The 17,815-nt window shown below is 42.1% G+C and overlaps 1 protein-coding gene across 1 annotated transcript in view; it reads left to right on the plus strand.

Moving 5' to 3' along the window:
* Positions 1 to 17,815, plus strand: part of fhod3b (formin homology 2 domain containing 3b) — a 57,871-nt gene that overhangs the window by 36,186 nt on the left and 3,870 nt on the right. Inside the window, exons 4-22 of the mRNA XM_025061520.1 lie at positions 1,309 to 1,403; positions 2,051 to 2,162; positions 3,171 to 3,265; positions 3,400 to 3,543; positions 3,625 to 3,872; positions 7,175 to 7,237; positions 7,813 to 7,917; positions 8,028 to 8,162; positions 8,330 to 8,380; positions 8,827 to 9,008; positions 9,334 to 9,876; positions 9,959 to 10,878; positions 12,294 to 12,452; positions 13,154 to 13,336; positions 13,565 to 13,684; positions 14,473 to 14,634; positions 14,742 to 14,932; positions 15,223 to 15,415; positions 17,050 to 17,073. Of these exons, the coding sequence (XP_024917288.1) occupies positions 1,309 to 1,403; positions 2,051 to 2,162; positions 3,171 to 3,265; positions 3,400 to 3,543; positions 3,625 to 3,872; positions 7,175 to 7,237; positions 7,813 to 7,917; positions 8,028 to 8,162; positions 8,330 to 8,380; positions 8,827 to 9,008; positions 9,334 to 9,876; positions 9,959 to 10,878; positions 12,294 to 12,452; positions 13,154 to 13,336; positions 13,565 to 13,684; positions 14,473 to 14,634; positions 14,742 to 14,932; positions 15,223 to 15,415; positions 17,050 to 17,073 (3,725 nt within the window). The remainder of the gene's footprint in view (positions 1 to 1,308; positions 1,404 to 2,050; positions 2,163 to 3,170; positions 3,266 to 3,399; positions 3,544 to 3,624; positions 3,873 to 7,174; positions 7,238 to 7,812; positions 7,918 to 8,027; positions 8,163 to 8,329; positions 8,381 to 8,826; positions 9,009 to 9,333; positions 9,877 to 9,958; positions 10,879 to 12,293; positions 12,453 to 13,153; positions 13,337 to 13,564; positions 13,685 to 14,472; positions 14,635 to 14,741; positions 14,933 to 15,222; positions 15,416 to 17,049; positions 17,074 to 17,815) is intronic.

Genomic DNA, 17,815 nt, shown 5'->3' on the forward strand with positions numbered 1-17,815 from the left:
GGGGAGTTGGGTGGCCTGACATTTTCGGAGTAATTAACCCTGGCTTTGAAAACAGATGGACGGCCTCCGCAGCAGCGGCAGCAGCAGCAGTGGGCCATTAACAGACACCCACTCCTGCACATGTGTGTCCACCCATGCACCACGCTCATAGCTGCTGCACCTGGGAATTTTGGCTCATCCTCGGCATTTTCCCAGTGTTCATGCGGCTCAGGAGAAGAGGAAGGAAAATATATGACAGAGCCGCAGCCTCTCATCACAACATGTCCAAAGCAGCAGTTCAAAACAAAGCACCGGGAGATCAGACTCCTTCTGCTGGAACCTCATGTCTCTGTGTTTTCTTCACTAAAACGGTCAAAGATTGAACTCTGTCTGTTGTTTGACCCTGGACTATTACACTAATATTTCTCTGGTGCTGAGCTTCAGGATCATCACCTATTGTTTCTAGGAAATTAGGGAATTCTTCTTTCTATTATTTTTCTCATTTTGAACATGTTCACTTGTCTCCACTGTCAGTTCATGTATCAAGTCAAGTTGCACCGAGTTCAACCTGAGCTCATCTCTCTGCTGCAGGGTTGGATAGATGAGCTCAGTACACACAGTATTGTAATGTTGTCCAAGAAGGAAAGTATTGACAGTGTCTCTCTGTCAGTGTTTACCACAGTGGTACATACACGTATTACCTCCAACCTGGGGTAGGAAACAAGGCATATGGTGCCTCCAGACAGATGAGGTTCCTTCCAGTACCAGTATCATTGATGATTAACTGTATTAACAGAATGGAGAATGGCCCCTGAGGTACTGTTGTAAAAGTACTCTGGTCCAGAACTGTTTGTCTCCCTCCCCCACATCTGCCCCGTTACACAGGAGTCCTCCACTTTTACTGCCCCTCACTCTGACAGCCCCCCACTGAGATCCCTTGACTGTAATGTTCTTATTTATGTATCCTGTTACCAATGGAAGTCATGTCAGCATCAGTGCCCCCAAAATACTGCCAGCCCCCGCACTGCCCCCCCACTGATTGTGTCATCTGATTTCCTTTTGGGTTTCCCCCTTTTTTTTTACTCTTTTTTTTCTGCAGCCATGCACAGAAATATTGTTTGCACGTCAAACTATGAAATTCTTTTCCTGGAAATACTGGTTTCACACAAACCCTAAAACATCAACTGTTTTACAGGCATCAAAAGAAAATTATGGTGTAGTTTCCTCCGTTTTTTTAAAAAAAGAAAAAAAAAGGTTTAATAGCTATTTTCCCTGACTTGACCCATTTCCTTTCTTTTCCCTCTGTCTCCCCCCTCTCCCCTCTTACAGCTCTTGGTCAGATCATGCTCTTCGTGGATGGGATGAACGGCCTCATATCTCACACTGAAACGGTCCAGTGGCTCTACACCCTGGTCGGATCCAAGGTAAAGACAAATGAACATTCACTTTCACCGGATCTCTGCTTCTGCTGTGCAGATGTTCAACTCAGAGTCAACTCCGCACCGACATCTGGACTCCGACAAAGTTGTAATAGCTGCATAGTTCTTTACTCTGAAGCACTATACCTCACCGTGCTTCATGTCAGCGTGCTCTCACCTCCTCTGTCACTGTGGTCTTCGGCCCTCTAGTGGTCAGACGGTGTTAGTGTCAGCCACAATATGAATCCACATTTGTGAACATGGATTCATATAACATTCTTAACATTCCCTAGTTTTTTTTTTTTCCACATTTGTGAACATGGATTCATATATTAGTCTTAACATTCCCTAGTTTTTTTAATGATAAGCTACCTCTAGGGGCAGCCTTATTAGTTCTGAGGCAGTTAGAAATGCTTTTATTCCTTTAAATTATTTTTTATGTAGACACATACTGTAACATTGTTTCATCGGGAAAAAAATCATTTTTTTAATTTTTTGCTATTTTATTGTGTGTAGTTTTATGTGTTACAACTCTGTGAGACTTTCACAGAGTTGCATCATTTCAGACTTGGTTATCATAGATGTCAAGACCAAACAGGAAAGGTTTGAAGACTGTCTGCCAGTTGTCAAAACTTTGTTTCCTTTTTTTGCAGTTCCGTTTGGTGGTGAAGACAGCCTTAAAGCTCCTGCTGGTGTTTGTGGAGTACACAGAGTCGAATGCTCTCCTGCTTATAAAGGCTGTGAATGTTGTTGATGGCAAAAAAGGTAAGATACCCTTTAATCTGTCTTTAGCTTTTTGAATTTGTCTAACTACTGTTAATTTAATCTACACCCTAATGAAATGCATTAACTATCCTGGAGGTGAGGGGACATTGAAACTCTCAATGAAACGCAGTTGTAACAGTATGCAGTCGATCTTTTGGCTCGCGGCTCAATATCAGCTTTAAAATCTGACTGATAGTAATAAAAAAGCTACAGATACCTTGGGTGGAGTGGGTGTTTAGTTTGAAGAACAAAGAAATAAGGTCATTTAATGTTTATAACTTAAGTCCCTAAAAAATAATTTAAGACATTTATATGTGTTAAATATTTAAACCATACAGTATGAATCAATTTAAACTACGTAAGCCACAGCTGAAAGGTTATTGTGTATAATTTTAAAATGCCTCAACACAGCCCGGTGCTGCATCAAAGTGTTTCAGGAGTTCCACTTTTTATTCAAACCCTCTTCCTCTCCATCACACTGATTAACCCTGCTTGGCAGCAGTGACGTCCTGTTGATTGCATATCACAGCCTCCTGTTACACAGCTCTCAGATCAGTTGTCCTGAGCTGTGTGTAGACGGACTCTCACTGAGACAGACTGTAAGTCCAGCCTGTGTCAGGGCTCAGTTACCTGCTGCTCCAAAAACCCTACATCGCAGTGTGGCTTGAAGTAGGAGAGTGGGGGCCAGCATCAACCAGGAGGGGTCAGGTATCACTCCGTCTCTGCTTTGTCTTATCCCATCACTTTCTGCTGTTACATAAGAAGAGTAAACCTGACCCCCAATCTCCTGATGAGAAGGGGATGGTCTTGACCCTCGTGGTCGAGGCACAGAGCTTCTGCTTTTCGCCTTCACTTTTCTAGATGAAAACACTTGTGTGCCTTTCCCGAAAAAGGAGCCATGAGATGACGGAACATTTATTTATTTTTGCACAGTGGTGCAAAACGCTTGTTGACCTGGAATTACTGTGGCGTCCAGCGTTAGACGGTGTCACCTTTGTCCCTCCTTAGGAACAAAATCGTGGTCAAACGTGATGGAGATTCTTGAAGAGAAGGATGGAGTGGATACAGAGCTGTTGGTTTACGCAATGACCCTCATCAATAAGGTCAGTGAATTCAGTTGTTGTGATCTTTGCAGCTTCCGTGTTGCTGTCCTTTAAAACACAGTTAGTCCACACTTTTTCTGTTTTTTCTTTTTTCCCAAAAACCTATTTTCTCTGTGTTGGCTTTTGTGGTTCAGACTTTGGCAGGTCTCCCAGACCAGGACTCCTACTACGACATGGTGGACTGTCTAGAGGAACAGGCCATCGAAGCCACTGCCCACAGACACATAAGCAGAAAGGGCACAGACCTTGACCTTGTGGAGCAGTTCAACATCTACGAGGTCAGAAAAACTTCCCCAAAAAGCCTGGTTGATTTTTTTTCACATTCAGTCAGCTTCTCATTGTTGCCTGTTGTCGACCAGATGACTCTACGCCATGAGGATGGTGATGAAGAAGTCCAGCTTCCTCCCAGCAGCAGAAAGGATCGCCGGCGGGCTAGCGTCGGTGGCACCAATGAAAGACGGGGCCTGGAGAGAAGACGCAGCCGAAGACACTCACTCCAACACAACCGAGGCCACTCTTCTGCCCCAGCGTCTCCCAGCAGCCCACATACTTCTACCAGCGGCTTCCTCCACCAGAATGGTCAAAGTTTTGAAGACATCAGTGAGAGGTGAGGCGAGAGATTATTGAGAGGAAACGTCAAATGAAAACATTACCTTCTCCTTCAGGGCTGTATTTGCTGCAGTCGACAGGATTGGTTCACGGAGGAAAAGGAAACATTCTGACTCTAAGTGTTATATTATTTCATGTCTTAGAGGAATGTGTCTTCTCCTGGCAGAAAATTTAATCAGATGGTGATTAAAAAAAAAAGGAAAGTGCAAAGACAACAAAAGTGAAATTTCAATTAATTCTCCAACTGAGACGTTCTACTGCCACTCATGGAAATAGGAAGCTTCTGAAAAAACATGATAGGAGTTATCTGTGCTGCGTGGAGTGACATGTGTCCTTCAGGCTGAAGACATAAGTTTAGACTACAAATTACAATAAAGAAAATGTGCTGAATAAACGGCAAACCTTTGAGACTACAACACTAAACCACAGCTGGTGAATTAGGCCAGAAGCTGGAGGAAAACCCTGTGTAATTACACAGTAGTCTTGTGTCTGCCCCATACAGTTAAAGCAGCATAAAAATCAAACATACTCACAAAGTTTTATGTGGATTCTTAGTTCTGCTCAGGGAATGCTACCGCTACCTTGATTATTATCTTTAGAGCCTTGGCCGATTATGGTCTCTCCCAGAATCCTTGTCTCTAATAAATTGCCCCATCATTAATCTCAGCCTTTCCTCAAACCAACATACCTCCTAATATTTCTGGTGGGACTCACGTCTTCAGGTACACTCAAATTCTTTCCAGCAGGTCATATGATCCCAGACTAGCTTCTTTCAGTCCGCCACAGGAAATTCAAGCTGCCTTTGAAGTGCACTGTTTTCCGTGTTGTTAATGAAATCCAGACACCCAGGAGAGATCCAAATAGCAAATCAGCCGCAGACTCATGTATGACCATGTAGCCCAGACATGGGATATCAGTTCAAACACAGAAGATATGTCCTTCAACTGGCCTCTAAATCTTATTTCACATCCAACATGTTGCTGTGTCTCAACTCAAATGTGACGGGAAATCCACTTCTTCGGTTTCTAAAATTCACTTTTCCCCGACTCTACTAATCATCTGTTGTCTGCACTAACTGATTGATTTGACTGATTCTTACGTAAGCAGCACATTTCTGTGTCATTCTTGTGTGTTGTCTTTTCTGTGCCATGCTCTCTTGTGTGTCTTCATGTTGTCTCCGTCCACTCTTTTCTCTTTTCTGTCCCCTACTGCCTTCCCTCCTTTCCACCCTCGACCCCTCCTCCTATCACAGAGAAGAGGAGGAGGAGGAGGAAGAAGAAGAAGAGGAGGAGGGAGAGGAGGAGGAGGAGGAAGAGGAGGCAGATGATGAAAGTCATCCAGTCACTGAGTCTTCTAGACAGGGCATTACCAGGTACTGCCACCAGGTGTCCACAGGGCGGCTCAGCGTCTCACTCCCCTCACATGTGCCTAGTTTTGAGTATTGATCCTTTCCCTTTACCTATTTGGATTCCTACTCTTCTTTGTCATCCTAGTGCCGCGGCAGACACTCCTAACATGTGCTTGAGCTTAAAGTGTATGGCCAACATCCTTCCTAAGGCCAGTGACCCTGAAGGGCAGAGAGAATATGTCAGCGTCAAGGCCAGGACAACTTCTCCTGTGTCCGTCGCACCTAAAAAGACCACCTTTAGCCCTGGGTGTGTTTTCCCTGTTGATGTGACAAGAATGCCAAACTTTGTCAACACTTTCAGTCAGTCTACACTGATCTCACTGCTCTGCTTCCCTGTTGCTGAAACTTCCCTTTCATTTTACAACGACTTCAACCAAGACCATGAAAGGCATTCGTTTCATCAGCCGTCCTCCCTCAGCATGAAGAAAAAATAACACATTTTTCTGCTTATCACTGGAGTCTGTGTCTGTGTGCAGCTCACTGTAAATTCATAATAATAATCAAAATAATCAAATCCAAGTCCACAACTCACCAACAAAAAGTCTGGTCTGAGACAGATAGATAAAAACAATTAAAGTTCTCAGTTAGCAGTGAAGCTAATAACTGGGCTAGGTATCACAACTGGGTTCAATGGGAAAAATGTTTGGAAAGAATTAGTGCAAGATGGCACAGAACTTAAGTCTGTCATCATCTGTAGTTGAGAATCATGTGGAAATATTCAGGAAGTAGGAAGAAACGTGTGTACTGGCCATTGTCAGGAACCTCAGATGAATGTGATTGGACACAAAGACTGATTAGGACGCAAGAACACGGGCATGGAACCATTCCAGGAGATCCCTGTTGGTTTACACAGTCCACTGCATTAAAACAGAACAGTCTACGGCACAGAGTTAGTCATGAGTTGATGATTTGGCTTTTTTTGGGGGGAGTGGGGGGCCTTGTTGGAGTCTTGTTCCATATGACAATAAATAGGTAAATAGGACAGTTTTAGGAAAAGGGCCAGTAGCTTCAGATTCAGTAAATTTGAAGAATAATTTACTCCAGAACAAATATTTTTATGTTCAGTTTCCTAATAATCAAAATGTATTTGGTTATATATAATCGAATGTGATCCCGTGGTGAACCTGTCTCTGTCACTACTTTTTTGGATTTATACTGTATGTTCAGTAAAACATTTGGTTTGTCCAATATATGTGTCAAATAAGTCTAATATAAGTTTGATGGCGTGTGGAAATGGGCTTCATAACCTTCAGTCTTCAAAATGACATCATTTCCTGGTTACGCTGTCAGTGTGTGATGGCTTCGTTCCCCTCCAACGCCTTCATTCTTTAAAAATGTTTGTTGGTCACAGTGGCCTGTGCTGGGATGTGATTTACACTTGGTCTATCATCTCCAGAGTTGTTGCACATCACTGGGAGGAAGGTCTTAATAACTCAGTCTTATTTTACAGACATTTACTGCTCATCTGCTTTCAGTTGTGGCTCCACATGAAAATGAATCCAAGACATGTCCGTAAATTATATCCAAGCATTGAGGGAATTAAAAGTATCTGCATCAGTCGCGAGCCACTCGTGCTCTGGTGCAGTGGAATGAGGAGAGGCTGACAGATCTAGACTGTCACTGTAGTCACTCAGGACTCTTCTCTTTAAAGTTTCTAAAACAGACTCGTTGTCTGCTCGCCAGGCAGCAGATGAAAAGAGTTTAGACAAACACAAACACTTCCTGTCCTTGTCCCTGTTGTTTTACTGTTGTGTGGTCCTGCAGCCCATCTGCCTCAGCTGCTGCCTCTCACTGTCCTGTCTGTGACCAACCTTTTTTTTTTCTAAATCTAATCTTCTGCGTGTCTGACCTGACTGTAACTCTCTTTTCTTTTCTCTCACTTCCATCTTTAGTCCAACAGAAACAAACAACCCTCCCATATGTCACACAGATAAAAGGCCCTGCTGGGCTGAAAGGTAAGGCCAGGGGTCAACATGTCAAATCACTGCAGAGATGAGCACAGTGTGTGCAGTTTTGAAATCCTTTGCCATTTTGGGCATGGTGTTTATGAGGGTTTTTTACATCCTTGATAAGAGACAGAGTAGAGTCTTAGATGAAAGACAACTTTGTGGAGGCTGAGATGCAGCTAAAAGACAGACAGAATCCAACAGTGTTAGGCAGGTCAAGTTAAAATGTTCAAGTGGTGAAGTTTGGCTCACATAGAGTCAAATGTTAGCCAGAAGACACAAACCTCTGTTAGCCTAAATGTAGAAAAAGAGTCAGCATTGTTTTTGGCAGTCCTAATCAAATGTTCTTTTGGTTTTGAATGGTTTTGGTTTTGTCATGTTCCTCCTTTAAGTCATGGACCCCCCGTTTAAGACCGCTGCTGTACAGTTCAATGTTAACTCTCTACAGACAAGCTGTCCAAATTCCTTGCTAGAAGTAATGAATAACTTTTTCATCACTGAACAGAGCTGATTTGACCATCATCACAGATTCCTCTAAATTAAACACTGTTGTTGGAGTAAAAATATTTTATCTTCTTCCACAGAATTAGTGCCAATGGCACTCCTTACCCAGGGCGACACCAGACCCCTACATCACCATCTCGTCGCTTCACTAACTCAGCAGCCTCTACCCCAGACAAACACGACAGGTGGGAACGTTCATCATCTGATGTGGAGTACATGTTATTTTAATTCACTAGTTTTGTCACTTAAACATATTTTAGCACAGCTACATTTGTTCTTCCTCTGTGCCCTGCAGACACACTGTGGGAGGTTTGTTAAGCTCATCCTACAGACAACACCAAGAATCACTGGCAGCAGAGCGAGAGCGCAGACGGCAAGAACGAGAGGAGCGTCTGCAGAGAATCGAAAGAGAAGAGAGGAACCGCTTCAGGTCTGTCAGATGTCATGTTTCTAATTGTACAACAAAAATGTCTACTGTGTGCACGAGGAAATTAAAAAAGGCATTAACAAAATTGACCTGAACATCATTTCACATAGAGTCAAGGCAGAATAATAAATATGAAGGTAATAAGAAAACACATTTTCTTTCTGTCTCAGTCGAGATTACGTGGACAAAAGGGAAGAAGCCAGACAAGCCCGAGAGGAAAGGTGAGTTCATTTATTTATTTATTATTATTTTGCTGCAGACCAGAGGTTATCAGAAGAGAGAAGTTTCATCCTGACTCACAGTGATTTATAGTTGTCAGGGCCCCTTTATGTCCATTCCCTATGGAGACACACTGTATTACAGTATGTTAACAGGACAGGTGTGTAATTCTGGTTTTGTCATGGAGGTGATGTGATTGTCTCCCTGGTGTCATTCAAACGTGTGTCTTCACAATTTTCTTTTAGAAAATTTCAAGGCAGCTTATATTGTAAAAATGAAATTAAAAAAATAAAATGTTGTAAAATTTGTGTCCTGCTACCAAATGATCCACAGCCCTGTACTGGTCCCTGGCCCGGTGGTTGGGCACCCCTGATGTAGATATAAGCTGACATTACTGGAACTTTTTAGCATTCAGCACAGATCCTAAAAATGTCATGTATGTTGACAGGTACAAGGCTGCGGAGAGACTGGCTGCAGAGGAGTTTGAGCGGGAGCGACCCAAAGCACCCACGAGAGGACGAACAGAGATCACGCTGTGTTTGAGTTCCAGCTCGGGCAGCCGCTCAGTGTCCCGCTGCGTAACCACCACTGCACAGGAAAGCACTGTAACCACTGCACACCAAACGTCAGGTAAATGGTCGCAATTTCCTTTAACACAGATGAAGTTCAACTTGATTTAGTTTATTTTCCTAAAGCATACTTCCTGGTAATTACATTTTTTTTTTTTGTTAAAAGTTTGTACTACAGCTTTTTCAAGCAGCTGCTTCAGTCTAAACGTGTACACATGTTAAAATAAGATGTTATCTTGTTGCAGTTGAACAAACATTATGTCAGGAAGTCATTTATTTCATTGAAGTTTTAACTCTAGATGTTTTGGAACATTAGCAAATGCCACACACTGCACCTCAGTGAAATATATGAATCAATGTTTTTGCTCGTTTGGTTTCTCTTACAGGAACAGAACACATCAAAGAAGCAAGCCTTGAACCTCCGACCAGAACCCAAAGTCCAGGGCCAGAGTTGACGGTCCCAGAATCATCCCCCACACCACAGACAGAGCCACAGAAACAGCAGACTGAGACAGAGTTGCATGCCAAGACAGTAGACAGTGCTGAGTCTCATCAGAATGTAGTGTCAGAGCAGGAGTCGGGTGAACAGACAGAAAAGAAGGAAGAAAAGCCGGAGCAGGAGAAGCCTGAGGAGCAGAAAGAATGCGGGGATGAGGCGGCAGCAGCAGAAGATGTGAAGAAAGTGGAGTTCACTGATGTAGAAGAATTAGGAGAGCGACAGGCAGAGGTGGATGAGGAGCTGGAGGAAGAGTGTGACAAGAGTCAGACCGCAGAGAAGGATGACGACAGCGTGCTGCTGAGTGAGAAGGAGAGACAGAACGAGGAGGTGAATGAAAAGGATAACTGTTCTGCGTCCAGCATCTCCTCCACGAGCAGCACGTTGGAGAGGGAGGAGCGGGAGGAGAAGCTGAGCAGTGACATTGACGCAGGTGAGGCTGCTCTTAATTTTACTAAGACAACAACATGTTTACTGTCTGGATTATCTAATGTTGTCTACTTTAATCTCACCAGGCCAGTGGTCTCAGTGCATTAAAGACACAGATGTACACGACGAATGCAACAACATTCTGAACAGTAAGCGTTTCATGCTGGACATGCTTTATGCTCAGACTACGACCAATGATGAAGATGAAGAAAAGGCCGGAGAAACGGAGAAAGAAAGGTGTAAATGTGAGAAGGAGTTGGAGGTCAGTGACTCTTCTGTGGCCAGTTTGGTCAGCAGGATCTCCACACTGGAGGCCCACAGACAGGCAAGGGAGGAAAGTGTGAAGAAAATGGAAGTGGGACATCTGGACAACCAGGGCAGTGTCCGAGCAGTGGCGGAGAAGTTTGGAGACTTGGTCAAAGGGTTGACTCCTCTCCCAGAGGTGGAGGCCTCGAAAGAGCAGACTGATAAATCATCTTCGAGTGCTGTGTCATTAAGTTCAGCGCCGAAGAAAGAGTCAGATCACATCTGGGATCAGCTGATGGCTTCACCCAGAGAGCTGCGGATCAAAGACATGGACTTCACCGACCTGAGGGACGAGGACGACCTGGACATTTTAGATTTGGACAATATGATGAGGCCAAGTGACCTCATGCCACCACCTCCCCCGCCTCCGTGCAACAACGCCCTGCCACCACCCCCGCCACTGTTTGGGTGCCCCCCGCCTCCTCCTATGCCCGGCAAAATGATGCCACCGCCCCCACCTTTCATGGCCCCCATGCCTCCGCCCTCACCTCATCTCAGTCGAGGGGAGCCGCCACTCTTCCAGAAGAAGAAGAAGACCATTCGTCTCTTCTGGAATGAGGTGCGACCTGTGGACTGGCAGTGTAAGAGCCATAAATTCTGTAAAGAGTCCCTCTGGTCCAAACTGGAGCCAGTTAAACTGGACACGTCCAAGCTGGAGCAGCTGTTTGAGTCCAAGTCCAAGGAGCTGCCTGTTACAAGGGTAAGTATAAGTACAAGTACACTACTTATTTTACTGTAATATTAACATAGGGTTCTGTATAAAACCTGGTTTATTTTTGCAGTTTAAATGAAAAAGAACTTGTTAACTTGTTATTAGATTTTTTGCCCATTATTGTATTCAATTGTAGACTGTTTTACAATTGTAAGCAATGATTATTATTAATATTTTTGTTATTATTATTGTTATTATAAATTTTCAATACTAGTTTCAAAATTGTAATCTTTGAATTTGGGATCTTTTAGAATAAAACCCTTGCTGTGAGCTGCCACATAATTATGTAAAATAGTTCTATACACTATTTTACTTTGTCTAAATTGTTTATAACTTTTTTTACTCTTCCCATCTACACAGATGTAACCACTTGTAGAGAAAGGATAAATGGGATCATGACATTTGATCAAATTTCCCTGGAAATGACCCAGTTTGGCCCAAACAGTGAATTCACAAGGGCAAAATAAGCACCTGCTATGAAAACACACTGTATTTTAATACTCACACACCCGATCCACTCACCTTACAAGTAGCATCCATCATGTCTATTTGTGCTTTGAAAGATACTCACAAATCCCACAACAGATTTTCCAAACATTATCCTCAAAGCCAGGTCATTTTTCATCTTCTCTATAAAACAGTTCATCCCACTGATTAAAGTAACTGTGTGTGTGTGTGTGTGTGTTGGGGGGGGGGGGAGATTCTGCGTGCAAATCAGTTTATTTACTGATGTAGAAGAAGGTTCAACCAAAGACTCTAATGGTTAATAAATGATTGGTTAATAAACCAATAACTATAATAAAATGTGTTTTAACAAGTTCTTAAACACCTGTTTAAATTGACCCAGTAGACTCATACTGAGTTAATATATCTACTATTATTGTATTTATTTTCATTTAAAATCATTTTGGTTATTTAATGAAACATTAACCTGAAGTTACACAATAAAAGTGTTACTCTTTTATTCTGTCAACGACATCCACAGATTACTGACGAGTCACGGTACAACTACAGCTAATACTCACTCCCAGCAACATGTTTTGCATTTAGGTGATACTGCAGTCTTGAAGTAAGCAAGAAACCTCTATTTCTTGCAAGCAACCACCTTCTCAGTCAAACATCTGGACATCTGGAATAAAAAAAAAATTCTGCAAACAATTTTCCAACATTTTTTATCAAACTTTAGATACATTACTGCCCCCTACTGGACTGGAATCTGTGTTACTGGTTGGCCAGAAGTTATGGGGCTGGAAATGTGCAATTTATTTGATTTGGAGTTAGGATAGACTTAAAGAGACTAAAAGAACAGCCGAGCTAATGCCATGTTAAAGTAATGCAGTGCTTCGTCATGATAGAGGTTTAAACCTTAAATTTCTGTTTCTGTCATTTTGTATGTCTTTCAGAAAGCAGCAGTCGATGGCAAACGACAAGAGATCATAGTCCTGGATTCCAAACGCAGCAATGCCATCAACATCGGTTTGACTGTCTTACCCCCGCCGCGCACCATCAAGACTGCAATCCTCAACTTCGATGAGTACGCTCTGAATAAGGAAGGAATTGAGGTAAGCTTTTGTTCAAGTGACCCTTTCTCAGGCGAGTCACTTTAACGTCATTTCAGATTCATGCTCAACAGATTTAAAGTAAACATGACTTTAAAGGGTATTTAACCAAGCAAACCAAACTGACAGCTGTGGATTTCCACAAAGCAGAGTTTCAATCATATTCATGAGAATGCCCATGATGTTATAGTATCATCGGAGGTCCTGGCTGCGTCACAGGGGTGATTTTAGCTCATCTGAAGCAATTAATCACAGTGATGAAAATTTCAGCTTGTTCTAAAAAAAAAAATCCCTACTGTGGACCTTTGGAGGACTTCAGCAGATAAAGGTTGATGTTGCCATTTCTTTTGGTGATATATAACCTGCAGCTTTCAGCTCTTCCCTGAATTCATTTGCAGCAGAGGAATATTCCTGTCCACCTCCTGTCTCTGGAGGTGTATTCAGACAGACAATAAACATGAGGTTGAAAGTTCAGGTGTCACACAAGTTTGTAAGGAAACTGGAACCATCTTAGATAAACACAGTCAGAGACATCAGAATCTGTTAGTTTCCTCTTTTTCATTTATGACCTGAACTATGATGTACCAGTTTTTTTTAAAGAAGTGTTGAAAAATAATTTTTAACACAGACACTGAGGAACAGACTCTTCTAAGAACACACTCTTTTCATTCCCCTGCTCGTGTTCTTTTTCCTTCTTGGACTAGAAAATCCTCACGATGATCCCCACAGAGGAAGAGAAGCAGAGGATCCAGGAAGCTCAGCTGGTCAACCCTGATATCCCTCTGGGCAGCGCTGAACAGTTTCTTCTCACTCTGTCCTCCATCACGGAGCTGTCCGCTCGCCTGCAGCTGTGGGCATTCAAAATGGATTATGAGTTTATTGAGAAGGTCAGACTGATTCCTGTACATTCCATCCACATGCAGAAACGTTACACTTTGGTGGGTGTTCAGTCTAGATTTATTCACAATTTAATTGTAATCATATTACATCACAAATTCATGATATAAGTTTGTAAATTTGTCTTATTGCCTTAGTTGCAGGGGGTAATTGCAGCTCAGAATGTTCATCTTTCTGCTGATATTTGAATGATTTTATTATTGTCATTAATTCATCAGGAAGTAGCAGAGCCTCTCCAGGACCTGAAGGAAGGAATGGACCAGTTGGAGACAAACAAGACCCTGCGCCACATCTTGACCACACTGTTGGCCATTGGCAATTTTCTCAACTGCACCAATGTAAGACATATATGGTTTGGGTTTTTTTTTTAACTCCTCTTCATGTCTTCAGTGCACTTCCTTCCATTCCTCCCACACTCTCCCTCCTCCCCCTCCTCCTTGACTACTTTCTTCCCTGCCAACATATTTATTTGGCAAAGATAACAGTGAACTGTGTGTGTGTAGGAATGTGGCTGTCTGCAGCAGACACTGTCCTTCTAAAGTGAAAGAATGCTTGTTGCTGTAGAACCTGGGTCTATCTGCCTGTCTGTCTGTCCGTCTGTCCACCCCTGTGTACAGGACATATTGGTGTTGAAAACTGAGTGTGTCTTAGTGTCACAGTGTGATGGAGGTCTCTGTGTTTACCTCACCCCTGTGAGTGAACATCTGGAATACCAGAGCTAACATGCAAAGGGGAAGCATAAGTCATCAACATCAAAACAAGTAGTTCCCAGAAATAATGTCTGCACTTATATTTTTCAGTAAGCCATTCAGGGCTGGCATAAGAACAAGGCAGCTCCAGTTAGGATTGTGATCTTCCACGATACGTTCTGCTTTCCTTTTTTAGTTCTGCTGTGTCAAGTGGAGCATTTGCTCTGAACAGAAATAGATTAGGGTTCTTCTAATCTTGGCCTAATGAATCACCAAATCTGCTCGACACACGATGTTGACTAGGACTTTTTCTGGCTCTGCCAGAAAGGAAATTTGCTACAATTTGGTCTTTGAGTGGAGGCCTCTGGTTTTAAATGTCAGACAGTTGGTTCCGTTTCCTCTTCTGAGTCTGCTGCTGTGAACGCATGCATGTTTAGGCGAAGGGCTTTGAGCTGAGTTACTTGGAGAAAGTCCCAGAGGTGAAGGACACGGTTCACAAGCAGTCTCTGTTGCACCACACCTGCTCCATCGTGGTGGAGAAGTTCCCTGACAGCACTGACCTCTACTCAGAGATAGGAGCCGTCACACGCCTGACCAAGGTAGGCCTTCACAGAATTCTGCCCTCATGTTTGGATTGTTCTAGTCTTACTTTAGACATAACTCCTAGATTTAATGTGTTTGTTTGTTTGTTTGTTTTTTTTTTCAGGTGGACTTTGACCAGCTCCATGATAATCTGATGGGTATGGAGCGACGGTGCAAAGCATCATGGGACCACCTCAAGGTCATCGCAAAACACGAGATGAAACCGGCGCTGAAACAGAAGATGTCTGACTTCCTTAAAGACTGTGCAGAGAGGATTATAATTCTGAAGATTGTACATCGTCGAATCATTAACAGGTACATTATCCCAAAAATCAGGGTTTGATGTACCAGCACTTAGCTTTGGCCACAGGCTGGAAGAAGAGGTCACCGATTTGCTGGTTCAAGTCGTCCAAGATTAGGTGTTCACTGTAAACTGTGTGAATGTGAGTGTGAATGCTTGTTTGTCTCAGCTGTTCAGTGTGAACCCCAGGGTGCTGCTGGGTGACCTTTAGGAGTATTAGTCAGTAGAAGATGAAGATGAAGAAACTTTGCTTCTGCCATCTGTAAATATCTGACAAGTGATGTGATGTATTTTACATTTGCAGGTTCCATGCCTTCTTGCTGTTCCTGGGCCATCCCATATACACTGTGCGAGACGTCAGCATTCATCGATTCAGCAAAATCCTGAGCGAGTTTGCTCTGGAATATCGCACAACCAGAGAGCGTGTGCTGCAGCAGAAACAGAAGAGGGCCAACCACAGGGAGAGGAACAAGACTAGGGGAAAAATGATAACAGATGTAAGTGATCTTCACCACGAGCATGTCACATGTTCTATTCCCCGATACATGCTTTTTATTGAGTTAGTGTTTTTGCAATTGTATGAAACAATATGAACGGCCTCTTAACAATGGCTGTTCTTCAGATGTGGTTAAAGCACCAGACGTGGCCCTTTTATGAAGGACACATCTGTAGTGACATCAGCGCAGCCCCTCAGAGCTCCATGTATGGATTACTGCAACAACAGTCCATGGATTGTTTTTAGTGTATCCCATTTTGTAGCTGAAGCAGGTCTTTAAAAGAAGGGCCCTGAGCAAATACCTCGCTGCGTGATTAAAATCCCTTACACCTCGAGGAGTCGATTGTTCAGAGCCGACTCCACAGCGAGCATTGGCAGGGGCCCCTCGGTCTTCAAAAGGACTCTAATTCAATCACTGTGTGAAAATTCAAACCTTTGGATGTCCCTGAAGGAGGAATAACACGGCCCACACCTTAAACACATTCTTACAGAGAGGTTCATATTTTCCGTAGCTCTCCATAATCTACATCTGCTGCGTCTTTATGTTTCTGTTAACCTTACATTTCAACAGGGTTTAGCTGAAGAGGTTCAACTGTGTGTTATCATGAAAACAACAGAACAATCAGGCACCGTTCAGCTGTTTCTTAAAGAAACTGGCCACAGGGAGACATGGGTGGGAAGACACTGAAATCAAAGTAACATTTCATAAGACTTTGACAAAGACATTGAGCCTGATACAGCTAAATGTTTACCCTATGTAGAAAGGAAGGTCAAAATATTTTTCAGGCTGGTAAAGGTCAACACAAAATTAAAGAAAATATTTTTAATGCCACTTTTTTATGCATATACCTCTGCTGATTTGACTGGCTGTTTAGATTTGAATCTCAAACTACTCAAACTGTCCAAATGTATGGACGCCAGAAACAACAGCGCAGATAAAGAAAATGTCTTTTTAGTGGCAGACTTCACTTTCAACCCTTAGATGGTGCCAAGTACTGTCAGTGGAAACTGAGTGACTGCCACAGTTTGTCAGTCCACTGAGACAAGTCGATCAATCTCAATAAATACAATACAGCTGTATTTTTGTGCAGTTTTTTTACAAACTGCAAAGCATTACTGGGAATTCTAACCCATTCTTCAATACAATATAGTACAATATAGTATGAGTATATATGCATGTAATACCACTGAAGTTATTCTAAAAAATATACCAAGACCGGGGAACCATAATAAAAATATTAAAGGTACATTAGGCATTTTTCCATTGGTCCAAGTTCCAGGGGTTTGGACATGATGAGTCAATCAACCTACATTTCAACATTATTTTTGCTGGTCCATTGTAGACCATGTGCCCAAATTTGTGAGAAACTGTTCTAACCCATATTTGCTGTGGCTTGAAAGAGTATTAAAAATATTATCCAACTTAAGGTACATTTAGAACCAAGGCAAATAATTTAAATTAGTCAAATGAACACTAGACCATCATACAATTATTCACGAATAAAAATTGTATTCATGGACCATGCTGATACTTTACGTAAAAGAGGAATATTTGAATGTGTTAAGAGTGTTAGGAGTATCAAACTTTCAACACACCTTACTGCAAATTCTTCTTCCTGTCTTTCATCTGTGTAGAGTGAGGATGACGATGATAGTGAGGTAGGGGGTGTGACCTTATGTGCAAACAGGTGCATGTGATCTTGTGTGTGTCTAACATTTAAACAGATGGATATGCTATGGTTTTCAACAATAACTGGTCTTTTCACAAGTCTTAACAAAGGAAGGGTTGTCAGTAAGAAGGTGATTTTGTTTGTGTGTGCGTGTCTGTGTGTTTGCCAGGAATATAGGCCTGCCAGAATCTGCATCCCATAGACTCTTTGTAGCCTCATTGTTTGAGCAATATACTCCCGCTAGAATAAACAGACCTACTGTATGTAGGCTTGAAGGTCTGTTTCTCTCCAGGTGTCCCCAAAAACGTTTGTCATCAACAAAAAATAAATATACTTTTTTGGTACTCCAATATTTGATCACAGTATAATACCATACCAATAAATTCCTGAATAAATCTCCGAAAATAAAAGTTTCTCAAAAATGATTCAAAATACACTCATTTTCCTTAAAATACTTAGCTATGTCCATTTTTGTGGTTAAAATTAAAAAAATATACTTTTTTGGTACTCCAACATTTGATCACATTATATAATACTATACCAATAAATTCCTGAACAAATCTCTGAAAAAAAAAGTTTCTCAAAAATGACTCAAAATACACTCATTTTCCTTAAAATACTTAGCTATGTCCATTTTTGTGGTTAAAATTCAGAAAAATATACTTTTTTTGGTACGCCAACATTTGATCATATTATATAATACTATACCAATAAATTCCTGAACAAATCTC

This window comes from Cynoglossus semilaevis, chromosome 13, assembly GCF_000523025.1.
Source record: "Cynoglossus semilaevis isolate Cse_v1.0 chromosome 13, Cse_v1.0, whole genome shotgun sequence".
NCBI classification, from domain to species: Eukaryota; Metazoa; Chordata; class Actinopteri; order Pleuronectiformes; family Cynoglossidae; genus Cynoglossus; species Cynoglossus semilaevis.